Source organism: Bombina bombina, chromosome 1 (genome assembly GCF_027579735.1).
Source record: "Bombina bombina isolate aBomBom1 chromosome 1, aBomBom1.pri, whole genome shotgun sequence".
Taxonomy (NCBI): domain Eukaryota; kingdom Metazoa; phylum Chordata; class Amphibia; order Anura; family Bombinatoridae; genus Bombina; species Bombina bombina.
This window is the reverse complement of record NC_069499.1, coordinates 563,136,603-563,154,169: the sequence shown is the minus strand read 5'-3', so window position 1 is coordinate 563,154,169 and position 17,567 is coordinate 563,136,603. Positions and strand designations below refer to the sequence as shown.

The 17,567-nt window shown below is 39.4% G+C and overlaps 1 protein-coding gene across 2 annotated transcripts in view; it reads right to left on the bottom strand.

The window, feature by feature from the left end:
• LOC128645637 (ADP-ribosylhydrolase ARH1) overlaps positions 1-13,131 on the bottom strand; it is a 54,369-nt gene extending 41,238 nt beyond the window's left edge. The window contains exons 1-2 of one of the 2 annotated variants that reach the window (XM_053698761.1): positions 12,983-13,124; positions 12,549-12,665 (exon numbers count right to left, since the gene is read on the bottom strand). In XM_053698761.1, the coding sequence (XP_053554736.1) occupies positions 12,549-12,599 (51 nt within the window). In that variant the 5' untranslated portion in view covers positions 12,600-12,665; positions 12,983-13,124. Of the gene's footprint in view, positions 1-12,548; positions 12,666-12,982 lie in introns of both variants that reach the window. The other variant, XM_053698762.1, reaches the window with a different exon arrangement.
• Positions 13,132-17,567: the final 4,436 nt, after the last annotated feature.

Here is a 17,567-nt window from a genome sequence, read left to right as displayed (position 1 = left end):
AGCTCCCTTTTCTTATTATCATTTATCTGGGATATATGTTTACCCCTGATTATTGAATTACACTGGGCACAGTTCAAACATGGATAGGACCCTTTGTTAGGAGTGGTAATGTAATTAATGTGACCAGTCTTCGTAATGCCTACATCTGCTCTGACCAATTTATCTTTCAGATTTTTGACCCTTTTAAAAGATTGAATAGGTTTTTTTTTTAAATTCCTCTATAGTGGGGTATGATTTAATGAGGATATACCAATGCTTCCTTAGAACAGATGAAATCCTTTTACTATTCTCAATGTATTCAGTAGTAAACATTAATCTGTTCTCTTTCTTCCTTCCTTCAGTGTCATTACATAGTCTATTTCTAGCTTCTATTTCACACTTGGTCACAATATCATTTGGATATCCTCTTGCTAGAAATTTCCCAGCCATTTCTTTTAATCTTACTTCTTGTAATCCCTTGTCCTTTACATTGCGTAGTGTTCTTATAAATTGACTCTTGGGAATTGAGTTAAACAGTCAGCTTTCTGCATACATCAGTGGTGAGTCTAGAATTATGTTTGTATACAGATGTATATAACATCTTGTCTAAAAAAATTGAAATGTGTGGAAAGTCAAAATCAGTACCGGCAACAATGGGCCTACTGGGGGGCTCCCTTAAGTTTTGATGGACCTTTGGCAGTGTATAGAACATAATAATAAGTAATAGGGTCTTTCTTAATGAGATAAGTAATGCAATACTTCATCAACAATTTGTTTAATTTCTATTTGGATTTTAGCAAGGGGATAACCGCAACCTATTGGCACGAGGAGCAAGCAAGCATACAGAGGACGGAGAAATTAGAGTCCGGTATGAATGTCTGTTGAAATGGCCTCGGTGTGTAAATCAAATGATAACTGTAAATTTGGACACTTTACCAGAGACATTTGATTTAACATTGTTGGGACTATCACAGCAAAAAATACAGGGTGTAAAAATAATTTTAGAGGGATAGTGGGGCATTTTGGATGGAAGGTTGGTAGGTATACACACACACACACTGACACTCTACACACACATGCATTCACGTACACATACACACACATGCAAGCGCACACACACATACACCCACCCTGTAATAACTGATAGATAGGACACATTGTGTGTTTAGGAGTATGACTGAAAACCTCTTTATGTAACTGTCTCTGTAACCTTTCTGTATTCTGGGCAGATTCTAATTAAAGCTCTCTCTCTGGTAAAGAACTGAGTGTCTGGAAAATCATTTAGCCTGGAATTACTTTGAGTACAGTATAGTGGCTATATTTCTGTAGAACTACACATACAATATTTACCTGGGATTGTTGGTAAAAAGTGAATAGTGTACAAGTGTGTAGTGAGGTGATACTAGGGGTTATTACATTTATTACACAGTGCAGAGGAAATTATTCAGAGCATATCCAAGATTTATTGAATATAATCCTGGTGGATTTGAGGGATAATTTTGCAACACCCTGTACCAGATTATTGCAAATGTATGTGATATATTTGCAGTTAATCAAGTGCAAATGAACCCTTGTCTTGTTTTCCTTTTTTATAAATATTAAACCAGAGTTACAAATACTATTTTTTATAGATAAGATGATCTCTTACTTATTAAAATTACACTTGTATATAACTTCCTATATTAGATTACATTTAGCAACTAGCTACTGTTACTGTTTAATATCCCCTCTTGAGATAATTGGGATTTTCTATATATTCCATGGATACTGCCCATCCCTATCCAGGTGGGCATTAATCTAGGGGATTCATTGCTTAAAGATACAGAGTTATTTAAAGGGACATCTATCTTAATGTGTAATGGCAGCAATATTCAAGTAGCACTCAGATATTTAGTTTACCAATAAGCATATTGTAAATCATGATATACTAGTCCTAAAACCCGTGTACACGGGCCATTTTTTGCAGTACAGTGGTCCCACCCCTTGCTCTCTCTCTTTCTCCCCTCTCTTTTGCTCTCTCTCTCTCCCCCCTCTCTTTTACTCTCTATACCCCCCCTCTCTTTTACTCTCTCTCTTCCCCCTCTCTTTTGCTCTCTCTTCCCCCTTTCTTTTGCTCTCTCTCTTCCCCCTCTTTTCTCCCTCTCTTTTGCTCTCTCTCTTCCCCCTCTCTCTTTTGCTCTATCTCTTCCCCCTCTCTTTTGCTGTCTCTCTTCCCCCTCTCTTTTGCTGTCTCTCCCCCTCTTTTGCTCTCTCTCTCTTCCCCTCTTTTGCTGTCTCTCTCTCCTCTCGTTTGCTCTCTCTTCTCGTTTGCTCTCTCTCTCTCCTCTCGTTTGTTCTCTCCCCCCTCTCTTTTGTGCACTCTCCCTCCTCTCTTTTGTGCACTCTCCCCCCTCTCTTTTGTTCACTCCCCCCCTCTCTTTTGTGCACTCTCCCCCTTCTCTTTTGTACACTCTCCCCCCTCTCTTTTGTGCACTATCCCCCCTCTCTTTTGTGCACTCTCCCCCCTCTCTTTTGTGCACTCTCTCCCCTCTCTTTTGTGCACTCTCCCCCCTCTCTTTTGTGCACTCTCCCCCCTCTCCTGCTCTCTCTATCCCCCCCTCTCTTTAGAGCTCTCTGTCTCTCGGCAGTCGGCCCCCGGCATCTGGCCCCACCCGGCCCCGCCCACATCACGACTGGCCCTGTCTGCGTTACGTTGGCCCTGCCCATGCCACACCTGATCACACCCATGTCACACACGCCCAGCCACGCCCACTCCACCACGCCAGATGCCACTGCCAGGTCAGTTGGAAGGCCAGGTGTGTTTGTCCTCGTGTGCAGTCTCTACTGCGCATGACAGCTTCGGACAAACACACTTGGCTTCTTATTATATAGGATATAAATATAACTTGTTTCTTGTAATCACCTCTAGATCTGTTCTTTTTCACCTAAAAACAACTGAATCCTGCTGACTCATGTCTCATTTGAGCCACACCATTTAAACAATGCATATGTTGCAAGATAACAGATACAAAAGCTCAGACAACTTGTTTTTCACTCTTTTAAATGCATGCTTATTGTTTTCTTTAGCTCTCTCAAAACACATTATTGTACATTTTGTACATTGTGGATATCCAACATTCGTTGACCATTAGGAAACAGTCTGTGATTAACACTTTGGCTGCCAGAGGGAAACAAAAAATTTCCACACAGTGAGAGTCACTGCAAATGAATCACTTATGCTTTAAAGGGACAGTCTACTTCAGAATTTGTATTGCTTAAAAAGATAGATAATCTCTTTATTTACCATTTCCCAGTTTTGCACAACTAACACAGTTATATTAATATACTTTTTACCTCTGTGATTACCTCGTATCTAAGCATCTTCTGACAGCCCCCTGATCACATGACTTAATTATCTATTAACTTGCATTTTAGACAATTAGTGCAGTGTCTGCCACAATCCATGGGCGTGATCACAATGTTATCTATATGGTTTACATGAACTAGCTCTCCCCTGTTGTGAATAGCAAATAAAAAAGCATGTGATAAGAGGCGGCCTTTAAGGGCTTATACATTATCATATGAGCCTACCTAGGTTTAACTTTCAACTAAGAATACCAAGAGAACAAAGCACATTTAATGATAAAAGTACATTGGAAAGTTGTTTAAAATTACATGTCCTATCTGAATCATGAAAGGTTATTTTTGACTAGACTGTCCCTTTAAAGAGTCATAATACTAAAAACATTACATACTCTAACCTGTTAGAGCATGTAATTTTACCTCTATCAACCCTGCTCTACTGTCACAGAAGTACAGTTTGGGACCCGCAGTGCACTACTGTTACCAAGCAGAAACCGCTGCTGATCCAATCAGCAGTGCTAGTTGCACATCTGAGGCATGTGATCGGATCAGCAGTGGATTAAACACACAGTAGAGCAGGGTCAATAGTCATAAAATGACATGCTGTATTAGATTAGAGTGTGTAATTTTTTAACTATTATGGCCCTTTAACTTCTGATCCTTCTGGAAGATACTGAAATACTTTCTTCAGTTACTTTCTTTTCTAAACTATTACATATATGTCAAACCTCTACAGACATCATCTTTATGCTCACTATCTTATGATTTTGTTTTCTTAGCCTAGTAATAGACAATAATGCAGAGCCAGCATATTTCTACTAATAATCAAGCAATATCCATGCAATCTCTTATCCTCTAGTTCAGCAACAGTTATTTAATGCATCTACAGCAGCATTTAAAAACAAAGATAGGGCCCAACAAAAAAACCTAATCCACTTCTTGAAAAATGTATTTGCTATTAAAGGGACAGTCTAGTCCAAAATAAGCTTTCATGATTCAGATAGAGAATGTCATTTTATACTATTTTCCAATTTACTTTTATCACCAATTTTGCTTTGTTCTCTTGATATTCTTAGTTGAAAGCTAAACCTTGGAGGTTAATATGCAAATTTCTAAACCCTTGAAGGCCGCCTCTTCTCTCAGGGCATTTTGACAGTTTTTCACCACTAGAGGGTGTTAGTTCATGTGTGTCACATAGATAACACTGTGCTCACGCACATGGAGTTCCAGTGAGCCAGCTCTGATTAGCTAAGATGGATGTCTGTCAAAATAACTGAAATAAGGGGGCAGTTTGCAGAGGCTTAGATACAAGGTAATCACAGAGGTAAAAAGTATATTATTATAACTGTGTTGGCTATGTAAAACTAGGCAATCGGTAATAAAGAGATTATCTATCTTTTTAAATAATAAAAATTCTGGTGTAGACTGTGCCTTTAAGTACATGTAGAATGTATGAATAGCTAAATAATTCGGAAAACACAAGATACTTAGCATTAACTTTATAAAAATACAAATTCCAACTACCTTAAACTTGTTTGCACACCCACACTTAGGGGTAGATTTAATAAGCAGCGGATGCTGCTATCTACCCCTGAAGTTTCCGGTTTGCCGGAAACATAAGTTAAGAAGCAGCAGTCGTAAGACCGCTGCTCCTTAACTTGTCCTAACATGTCCGATCGGGATGATTGACACCCACTGATAGCGGCCGATTGGTCGCGAATGTGCAGGGGGCTGCATTGCACAAGAATATGCTGTCGGCATTTAGTGATGTTGGGCGGACATGAATCGCTACAGCAAATCATGTCCGTCCGGCATTTAATAAATTGACCCCTCTGATTCTTCAACTCCTGTCATCACAGTTGTGGATTGCACAAATTTTGGCAGAATCAGTGCACTGCAGGATTCCCACTTTTATTTGGGGGGGGGGGGGGACAGCATTGTGAATCATTAAGCAGAAACACATGGGAGTTTGCAGAAATTTTTCCTGGTGGGGGAAAAAATACAAATTTTGAATAAGTGCCAATAAGAGGCACAAAACACATAAGGATTGCACAGGGGGCTCCTCACATGTATATTCTACTTTATATGTTGCTCTATTAAAAGTTATTTTTTTTTAACCTTCGGATTGGTCTTGTGTGGCTGAACTCTTTTTCTTTTTTGAAAAAAATACAATTCCCCAGAGCACAATAATATTAGAGGAAACACATTACATACATATAGGCTGCATCTCATTTCACAAACCATTTGCCCCCATCTATTTGCATAAATCAGCTTTTTCAAGAGTTTGATTATTTCAAAATAAATTTCTGCTTGACAAAGGGACTTTCATGTCTTGAAAGCTTGTAATTATATTCCCTTTTAGCTATTAAAATGCTTTTGTTATTTTTTGCAAAAGGGTTTATACTTTCTTCAAATACACTGGTTAACTCTGTACTGTACTTTTGCTGCATCATATTAAATTCCCATTCACTTAGACAATGTTTCACCATAACATGGACTTTATTTCTATATTTTTTCTTTATGATATACATAGGGGTCTAGTTATCAAGCCGTCAACCTCAAATACGCTGGAATTCCGCAGCGTATTTGTGGCGAGGCTGATTCGCCTTAGTTATCAAAGGCTAGAGACCGGCAAAAGTAGAATTTTGTGACGTAAACTTCGATCCGCCGGACTCAGTCCGACACAGATCGATTCTTACGTCACTCCAGATGTTCCGCACACAAGTGCGGCACAATCTGACTACTTTTGCTAGTTTTAAAAAAACTAGTAGGTACGCTCGGCACTTTTCCGGCCCAGCGTACCTGGTTTTCAATCCGCCACCCTGGAGGCGGCGGATCCCATAGGAATCAATGGGAGTCTGACCATAGCGAAAGTACAAGTTCGCTGCTGCCAGATATCCCATTGATTCCTATGGGAGCTGTCTACACCTAACACCCTAACATGTACCCCGAGTCTAAACACCACTAATCTGTCCCCCCTACACCGCCGCAACTAAATAAAGTTATTACCCCCTAAACCGCCACTCCTGGAGCCCACCGCAAGCTACTCTATACATATTAACCCCTAAACCGCCGCTCCTGGAGCCCACCGCAAGCTACTCAATACATATTAACCCCTAAACCGCCGCTCCCTGACCCCACTGCAACTATAATAAATGTATTAACCCCTAAACCGCCGCTCCCGGAGCCCACCGCCACCTACATTATACCTAGTAACCCCTATCCTGCCCCCCTATACCGCCGCCCTCTATAATAAAGTTATTAACCCCTATCCTAACGATCCCGCACCTCGCCGCAACTAAATAAATAGTTTAACCCCTAAACCGCCGCTCCCGGACCCTTCCGCAACCTATATTAAATTTATTAACCCCTAATCTGCCCCCCCTACACCGTCGCCACCTATAATACATTTATTAACCCCTATCCTGCCCCCCACTAAACCGCCGCCACTGTAAAAAATTTAGTAACCCCTAAACCTAAGTCTAACACTAACCCTAACACCCCCCTAACTTAAATATTAATTAAATAAATCTAAATAATATTTCTATTATGAACTAAATTAATCCTATTTAAAACTAAATACTTACCTTTAAAATAAACCCTAATATAGCTACAATATAAATAATAATTATATTGTAGCTATCTTAGGATTTATTTTTATTTTACAGGCAAATTTCAATTTATTTTAACTAGGTACAATAGCTATTAAATAGTTATTAACTATTTAATAGCTACCTAGCCAAAATAAAGAGAAATTTACCTGTAAAATAAAAACTAACCTAAGTTACAATTACACCTAACACTACACTATACTTAAATAAATTATTCCTATTTAAAACTAAATACTTACCTGTAAAATAAACCCTAAGATAGCTACAATGTAATTAATAATTACATTGTAGCTATCTTAGGATTTATATTTATTTTACAGGTAACTTTGTATTTATTTTAGCTAGTTAGAATAGTTATTAAATAGATATTAACTATTTAATAACTACCTAGCTAAAAGAAATACAAAATTACCTGTAAAATAAATCCTAACCTAAGTTACAATTAAACACTACACTATCATTAAATGTATTAAATAAATTAACTACAAATAACTACAATTAAATACAATTACATAAACTAACTAAAGTACAAAAAATAAAAAAAGCTAAGTTACAAAAAATAAAAAAAATAAGTTACAAACATTTTTAAAATATTACAACAATTTTAAGCTACTTAAACCTAATCTAAGCCCCCTAATAAAATAACAAACCCCCCCAAAATAAAAAAATACCCTACCCTATTCTAAATTAAAAAAGTTCAAAGCTCTTTTACCTTACCAGCCCTTAAAAGGGCCTTTTGTGGGGGCATGCCCCAAAGAATTCAGCTCTTTTGCCTGTAAAAGAAAAATACAACCCCCCCCAACATTAAAACCCACCACCCACATACCCCTAATCTAACCCAAACCCCCTTAAAATAACCTAACACTAATCCCCTGAAGATCATCCTACCTTGAGTCGTCTTCACTCAGCCAAGCAGCGATGGAACCGAAGAGGAGACCCGGAGCGGCAGAAGTTATCCTCCAAGGGGCGCTGAAGAAATCTTCCATCCGATGAAGTGATCCTCCAGTCGGTGCTGAAGAAGTCTTCCATCCGGGCGATGTCATCTTCCAACAGGCGCTGAAGAAGTCTTCTATCCGGGCGATGTCATCTTCCAAGCTGGGTCTTCAATCTTCATCCCGCCGACGCGAAACATCCTTCTTTACCGACGGAATACCGACGAATGAAGGCTCCTTTAAGGGACGTCATCCAAGATGGCATCCCTGCAATTCCGATTGGCTGATAGGATTCTATCAGCCAATCGGAATTAAGGTAGGACAAATCTTATCGGAACAGCCAATAGAATGCGAGCTCAATCTGATTGGCTGATTGGATCAGCCAATCGGATTGAACTTGAATCTGATTGGCTGATTCAATCAGCCAATCAGATTTGTCCTACCTTAATTCCGATTGGCTGATAGAATCCTATAAGCCAATCGGAATTGAAGGGACGCCATCTTGGATGACGTCCCTTAAAGGAGCCTTCATTCATCGGTAGTCCGTCGGTAAAGAAGGATGTTCCGCGTCGGCGGGATGAAGATTGAAGATTGAAGACCCCGCTTGGAAGATGACATCGCCCGGATAGAAGACTTCTTCAGCGCCTGTTGGAAGATGACATCGCCCGGATGGAAGACTTCTTCAGCGCCGACTGGAGGATCACTTCATCAGATGGAAGATTTCTTCAGCGCCCCTTGGAGGATAACTTCTGCCGCTCCGGGTCTCCTCTTCGGTTCCATCGCTGCTCGGCTGAGTGAAGACGACTCAAGGTAGGATGATCTTCAGGGGATTAGTGTTAGGTTATTTTAAGGGGGGTTTGGGTTAGATTAGGGGTATGTGGGTGGTGGGTTTTAATGTTGTGGGGTGGTTGTATTTTTCTTTTACAGGCAAAAGAGCTGAATTCTTTGGGGCATGCCCCCACAAAAGGCCCTTTTAAGGGCTGGTAAGGTAAAAGAGCTTTGAACTTTTTTAATTTAGAATAGGGTAGGGCATTTTTTTATTTTGGGGGGGTTTGTTATTTTATTAGAGGGCTTAGATTAGGTGTAAGTAGCTTAAAATTGTTGTAATGTTTTTAAAATGTTTGTAACTTATTTTTTTTATTTTTTGTAACTTAGCTTTTTTAATTTTTGTACTTTAGTTAGTTTATGTAATTGTATTTAATTGTAGTTATTTGTAGTTAATTTATTTAATAAATTTAATGATAGTGTAGTGTTAGGTTTAACTTAGGTTAGGATTTATTTTACAGGTAAATTTCTCTTTATTTTAGCTAGGTAAGCTATTAAATAGTTAATAACTATTTAATAGCTATTGTACCTAGTTAAAATAAATTGAAATTTGCCTGTAAAATAAAAATAAATCCTAAGATAGCTACAATATAATTATTATTTATATTGTAGCTATATTAGGGTTTATTTTAAAGGTAAGTATTTAGTTTTAAATAGGATTAATTTAGTTCATAATAGAAATATTATTTTGATTTATGTAATTAATATTTAAGTTAAGGGGTGTTAGGGTTAGTGTTAGACTTAGGTTTAGGGGTTAATAATTTTATTACAGTGGCGGCGGTGTAGTGGGGGGGCAGGATAGGGGTTAATACATTTTTTATAGGTGGCGACGGTGTAGGGGGGGCAGGATAGGGGTTAATAAATGTAATATAGGTTGCGGCGGGGTCAGGGAGCGGCGGTTTAGGGGTTAAACTATTTATTTAGTTGCGGCGAGGTGCGGGATCGGCAGGATAGGGGTTAATAACTTTATTATAGAGGGCGGCGGTATAGGGGGGGCAGGATAGGGGTTACTAGGTATAATGTAGGTGGCAGCGGTGTCCGGGAGCGGCGGTTTAGGGGTTAATACATTTATAAGAGTTGCGGCGGGGTCTAGGAGTGGCGGTTTAGGGGTTAATACATTTATAAGAGTTGCGGCGGGGTCTAGGAGCGGCGGTTTAGGGGTTAGTAACTTTATTTAGTTGCGGGAGGCTCCGGGGGCGCCGGTATAGGGGGTAGAACAGTGTAGTTTAGTGTGGGTGCTTAGTGACAGGCTAGCAAGAAAGCTGTAAAAAAGCCGAAGAGCAGCGAGATCGGATGAGTGATAACTCTCACAGTCCACTGCTCATCGCCCCGTACTTGGTGCGCGGCTTTTTGACAGCTTTTTTGATAACTTAGGCAAATTTTTGCAGGTCCGCGGCGGCGATGTGAGGCGAGCTTAGGCGGGCGTATTGGGCCGGCAAAGGCAGGAAAAGTAGACACGTTGATAACTACCCCCCATAGACCTTAGATATATTACCCATGCAGTACACAACCCTATTGCACAGCCATTCAGTGTTCAGTTGCACAAATTAATGTCTGAAAGAAGAAGCGGAGGAAAACAATGATCTGGTTTGCAATGAACAAAGCTCAGTCTTAAAGGGACACAGAAGTCCAAATAATACAGGGGATATGTTCTTTGCATAGCCAAGCCTTTTTTAGAGTAGATTAACGGATGTATGTGGAAGGATTACTAGGACAAGGATAGAGGTAATAGAGAAGGAACGCGGTGCAGGCGGATATTCAACTGAGTTACAAACATATTAAATCCTGTTGTGTCAGGTGTTGACTGTCCTTTTAAATTACAAACAATTAATCTAACATTACAAAAAATAAAAAAGTCTAACATTACAGAAAAAAATAAACAAAATTATATTTAAAAAAATTAAACCTAATCCCTATGAAAATAAAAAAGCCCCCCAAAATAAAAACAGCTCTTTTACATTTAAAAAAATACTAAGTCTCCCCTAACAGTAAAAACCCCCCACCCACCAAACCCCCCAAAATATAAAAACCTAACACTAAAAAAAAACTAAACTACCCATTGCCCCTAAAGGGGCATTTGTATGGGCATTGCCCTTAAAATGGCATTCAGCTCTTTAACTGCCCTTAAAAGGGCATTCAGCTCTTTTACAAGCCCATTAAATCCCTAATCTTAAAAATAAAAAATATAAAATAAATCCTTAATCTAACCCCCAAATAGGTACTCACCGTTCCTGAAGTCCGGTGGAGACTGTCTTCTTCCAGGCGGCTCCATCATCTTCTATCTTCATCCGGAGCGAAGGCGGCGTGGAGCGAAGGTGCGGAGCTGGCTTCCCCGATGCACGGATCCTCAGTGGCGGTCTCAGCAGCGTTCTTTAGTGGGGGCGGTTCAAAGTGGCATGGAGGCTCCTCTTCATGCAATCGTCCACCGCACACTGAAGATTAAATACAAGGTACCCCATGTTTATTAGGGTACCTTGCATTCCGGTTGGCTGAAATTTTGAAATCAGCCAATAGGATGAGAGCTACTGAAATCTTATTGGCTGATTTGAACAGCAAATAGGATTTCAGTAGCTCTAATCCTATTGGCTAATTTAAAAAATTCAGCCAATAGGAATTCAAGGTACCCCAAATTTAATGCGGTACCTTGCATTCAATCTTCAGTGTATGACGGACATCGGATGAAGAAGAACCTCCACGCCACTTAGGACTGCCGCCGATGAGGTCCACCGCTGAGGATCCACGCATCGGGGAAGACAGCTCCACACCTCTGCTCCACGATGCCTTCGCTCCGGATGAAGATAGAAGATGATGGAGCCGCCTGAAAGAAAACCTTCTCCGCTGGACTTCAGAAATGGTGGGTACCTATTTGGGGCTTAGTCTTAGGCTCTTTTTTATTTTTTGGGGTGGCTTTTTTTTAGATTAGGGTTTTTTGGGCTGGAAAAGAGCTGATTGCCCTTTAAAGTGCAGTAAAAGAGCGTATTGCCCTTTTAGGGTAATGCCCATACAAATGCCCTTTATGGGGCAATGGGTAGTTTAGTTTTTTTATTTTGGGGGGGTTTGGTGGGTGGAGGGTTTTACTGTTAGGGGGTAACTGGTAATTTGTTTAGGTAAAAGAGCTGTTTAACTTAGGGCAATGCCCTACAAAAGCCCTTTTAAGGGCTATTGGTAGTTTAGTATTAGATTAGGGGGTGTTTTTATTTTGGGACTGATTGCTTTATTTTCTTCTGTAATTTTACATTTTTTATTTTGTGTAATTTTAGCTTCTGGGCAGGTATATCACACACACATATATATATATATATATATATATATATATATATATATATATATAAACACACACACACAGTAATTAATGCCAGCCTAACACCGTACTAGTGGGGGGGGGGGGCCCTTCATAGATTCTTGCACCGGGCCCTGGGGTCTCTAGCTACGCCTCTGGATATCTAGCACTAACAGACCACAAATAATAACACTAAAGGTCCAAACTGTAATTCAAGTATATCATTTGAACAGTAGTGCCATCAAATCATTTAGCTAGAACAGTAACATAGGCACCCTTGTTTGACAAATACTCAGTTACTACAATCTATTTTTGTTTGTCATCGACGCACACTCCCAAGGACTACGCTAGTTCTAAAAATACCAGCACTTGCATTTAGCAGGTCAAATTTTAGTAGCATAAGCATTAAGTTACTTACTTCAAATAATTGGAACGTTTTAAACATTTATTTGCAGCATAATGTATTTATAGCTTATTTGGCAGCAGCATTAATACGTTTTATTCCTAATATTTAATTCAAAGCAAAAGGATATGTGACTGCTGACACAGTGCCCATTCACAGACCCATGTCATTCTCACCAATAGCAGGAATATGCAGGTCCTAGCAGTGGGAAGGCATTTCTGTCTCATGTAGAAACAAAATACAGCTGAACAGATCTCTTCTACAGACTACTGTTGGTTCTCATGGCTCCACCCCTGTGAACCGGAAGAGAACTCTTATGTATATGCATAGCATTAATAATTCAGAACCAAAGCATCTGAATACAAATATGTGTCTTAAAAGCATTTAAAAAATGGGATTTGATTTTGTTAGTAAAATTTGCATTGTTTTTTCCATCCATAAAGAAAAGTCTCTTACCACCTCTTCTGAACCTGTTAGGGAGAGATAAAATTGAGATATTACACTGCAATCTCATGCAATCACTTTGTATAAAGATATAGAGTTAGTGTTCTGCAGGATGCATCACAGACTTTATGGGTAAAGTTTCCACCTTGTTATGTTTTAGTCTTACCAGCTGGTACACGTATTGTGTAAATACCAGCAATGCTAATACCAGTATAATGCAGGCAGCCCACCGATTGTTGATTTGTAGAATCAAGACGAGCAGACTAAGGCATTTATGAAAGCAGGAAGCCAGCTAAGAAACCAGGGCAACAATGATGTCAGGGATTTGGGAGTCGTCTGTGCTGACTGACAGCTGCACTATCCAACTAGCACATAGAGTCTGTAAGTCAGATAAGGGTCTGAGCGTTGTTTTACAATCCCATGATATCCTGCCTGACAGTGTAGCTGCATCACCATGAGAACTCAGCTAGAGAAAAAACAGAACTGTGCCCTATGTTACACAGTGAATATGAGGTTGTGCAATGAGTTTAGAAGGTATTTAGTAATACCAGCTTGTTATGCTTATTCTAAACAAGTACCCATGCAGTTTACAAAGTGATTAACAGAAGTATCTGCTTTTCTCTGATTTTATAACAAGACAGGAGGCTTCGTATTTTGCATCAAATCTATAATGATTCCAAACAGCAGCAAAGAAAAATCTATACAAAAAAACCCCAAAACAAATAACATAGTAACAAGACTGCACCAATCAGCACACAGCAACCTAATAAACTGTCTTGAACATATCCAGAACTTACTCTTTTTCTGCTTGTCACTTGTTTTTTTATTTTAAATTACTAGTTGGTAAGCCTGCCCAGAGGGCAGTCTATGTGTTGTTAATAAAAAAAAATTGAATACAGAAAAAAATAAACAAATTATCAAAAATTAAACCTAATCCCTATGAAAATTAAAAAGCCCCCCCCACCAAATAAAAAAACCCCTAATCTAACGCTGAACTACCAATAGCCCTTAAAAGGGCTTTTTGTAGGGCATTGCCCTAAATTAAACAGCTCTTTTGCAGTCCCCCCTAACAGTAAACCCCCCCAAATAAATAAACCTAACACTAAAAAAACTAAAATATCCATTGCCCTGAAAAGGGCATTTGTATGGGCATTGCCCTTAAAAGGGCATTCAGCTCTTTTGCTGCCCATCCCTAATCTAAAATAAAAAAAACATTTAAAAAAAAACCTGTCTAAACCCCCCCAAAATAAAAATAAAACCTAATCCCTATGAAAATAAAAAAGCCCCCCCCCCCCAAATAAAAACACCCCCTAATCTAATGCTGAACTAACAATAGCCCTTAATAGGGCTTTTTGTAGGGCATTGCCCTAAGTTAAACAGCTCTTTTGCAGTTACCAGAAATTCTAAGTCCCCCCTAACAGTAAAACCCACCACCCACCAAACCCCCCAAAATAAATAAACCTAACACTAAAAAATCTAAAGTATCCATTGCCCTGAAAAGGGCATTCAGCTCTTTTGCTGCCCATCCCTAATCTAAAAATAGAGTCTGACCCCCAAAAATTTAAAAATTAAACCTAAATTTAAATTAATCTAAAATTACAGAAAATAAAAAATCTAATATTACAGATAATAAAAAACAAAATTATCAAATTTTAAAAAATTATACCTAATCCCTATGAAAATAAAAACAAAACAAAATAAAAACACCCCCTACTCATTGCCCCAAGATAAACAGCTCTTTTACATCAAAAATAAACAAAAATCCCCCTAACAGTAAAATCCCCATCCACTAAACCCCCCCAAAATAAAAATCCTAACACTAAAAACTACCCATTGCCCTGAAAAGGGCATTGCCCTTAAAAGGGCATTTAGCTCTTTTACAAAATGCCCACCCTAATCTAATTTTAAAAAAACCTGTCTAACCCCTAGGTTGGTACTCACCATTCCTGAAGTCCGGCAGAGATGGTCCTGTCCCATGTGGTGAAGTCTTCTTCCAAGCGTCGACCTCTTCTTTCTTCTTCCAGGAACAATCCGGCGCGGAGCGGAGCTGAAGACCGATGACTGTGGAGCTGAAAACCGGAGACCCTGGAACTGAAGACCGGCGACTGCGGAGCCATGGAGCGTGGAGGATCCTCTTCGTACGATCGCCATCGTACGTGTATAGTGAACTCAAAGTACGCGATTAAAGATGGCGTCCCTTGAATTCCAATTGGCTGATTCGATTCTTAAAATTCAAATCAGCCAATAGGATGAGAGCTACTCAAATCCTATTGGCTGTTCAAATCAGCCAATAGGATGAGAGTTACTGAAATTCTATTGGCTATTCAAATCAGCCAATAGAATTGCTTTGTGCTCCGGTCCCCTGCCCTCCTATGTGTCATTACGGTTCGTGGAGTGGATTGTCACTGCCACATGACCACCTCACATCCTCTGTACTAATAGTTGCATCACATGGACGCACGATCATGCAGCCGCACCTGAGAACGGTACTGGATAGCAGTGTGGAGGTGGTTCAATTTCTTGAATCTTGTGTGAGTGGCCGGTAGCAAGGCCTTTCCAAAAGTTTAATAATTTGTTCAGTTTGGAGTGCATTTGGCCGGTAGTCAGGCCTTAAAGTGATTGTAAACTCTCCCCTTTTGAAAATTAGATCCGAAATGTTAATGATATTTTAGATGGAGTTTAATTTGTCAGTTGTAATAAAGATGGTCTTTAACTTGCTTTTTAATATAGATATAAAATTCAAATACCCTGCGCTCCATCGCCTACTTCAAAATAAAATTTGCCGTGAGCTAACGGTGGCCTAGATTTGGAGTTTGGCGGTAGATGGGCTGTTAACGCTACGCGGGCTTTTTTCTGGCCGCACCATAAAATTAACTCTGGTATCGAGAGTCCAAAAAAATGCTGCGTTAGGCTCCAAAAAAGGAGCGTAGAGCATTTTTACCGCAAATGCAACTCTCGATACCAGAGTTGCTTACGGACGCGGCCAGCCTCAAAAACGTGCTCGTGCACGATTCTCCCATAGGAAACAATGGGGCTGTTTGAGCTGAAAAAAAACCTAACACCTGCAAAAAAGCAGCGTTCAGCTCCTAACGCAGCCCCATTGTTTCCTATGGGGAAACACTTCCTACGTCTGCACCTAACACTCTAACATGTACCCCGAGTCTAAACACCCCTAACCTTACACTTATTAACCCCTAATCTGCCGCCCCCGCTATCGCTGACCACTGCATTATATTATTAACCCCTAATCTTCCGCTCCGTAAACCGCCGCAACTTACATTATCCCTATGTACCCCTAATCTGCTGCCCCTAACACCGCCGACCCCTATATTATATTTATTAACCCCTAACCTGACCCCCACAACGTCGCCGCCAGCTACTTACAATAATTAACCCCTAATCTGCCGACCGCAAAGCGCCGCCACCTACGTTATCCTTATGTACCCCTAATCTGCTGCCCCTAACACCGCCGACCCCTATATTATATTTATTAACCCCTAATCTGCCCCCCTCAACGTCGCCGACACCTGCCTACACTTATTAACCCCTAATCTGCCGAGCGGACCTGAGCGCTACTATAATAAAGTTATTAACCCCTAATCCGCCTCACTAACCCTATCATAAATAGTATTAACCCCTAATCTGCTCTCCCTAACATCGCCGACACCTAACTTCAATTATTAACCCCTAATCTGCCGACCGGAGCTCACCGCTATTCTAATAAATGTATTAACCCCTAAAGCTAAGTCTAACCCTAACACTAACACCCCCCTAAGTTAAATATAATTTAAATCTAACGAAATTAATTAACTCTTATTAAATAAATTATTCCTATTTAAAGCTAAATACTTACCTGTAAAATAAATCCTAATATAGCTGCAATATAAATTATAATTATATTATAGCTATTTTAGGATTAATATTTATTTTACAGTCAACTTTGTAATTATTTTAACTAGGTACAATAGCTATTAAATAGTTAAGAACTATTTAATAGTTACCTAGTTAAAATAATAACAAAATTACCTGTAAAATAAGTCCTAACCTAAGTTATAATTAAACCTAACACTACCCTATCAATAAATTAATTAAATAAAATACCTACAATTACCTACAATAAAACCTAACACTACACTATCAATAAATAAATTCAATACAATTTCTACAAATAACTACAATTACATAAACTAACTAAAGTACAAAAAATAAAAAAGAACTAAGTTACAAAAAATAAAAAAATATTTACAAACATAAGAAAAATATTACAACAATTTTAAACTAATTACACCTACTCTAAGCCCCCTAATAAAATAACAAAGACCCCCAAAATAAAAAAATGCCCTACCCTATTCTAAATTAATAAATTTAAAAGCTCTTTTACCTTACCAGCCCTGAACAGGGCCCTTTGCGGGGCATGCCCCAAGAAAATCAGCTCTTTTGCCTGTAAAAAAAAACATACAATACCCCCCCCAACATTACAACCCACCACCCACATACCCCTAATCTAACCCAAACCCCCCTTAAATAAACCTAACACTAAGCCCCTGAAGATCTTCCTACCTTGTCTTCACCTCACCGGGTATCACCGATCGGTCCTGGCTCCGATATCTTCATCCAACCCAAGCAGGGGCTAGACATCCACTGAAGAAGTCCAGAAGAGGGTCCAAAGTCTTCCTCCTATCCGGCAAGAAGAGGACATCCGGACCGGCAAACATCTTCATCCAAGCGGCATCTTCGATCTTCTTCCATCC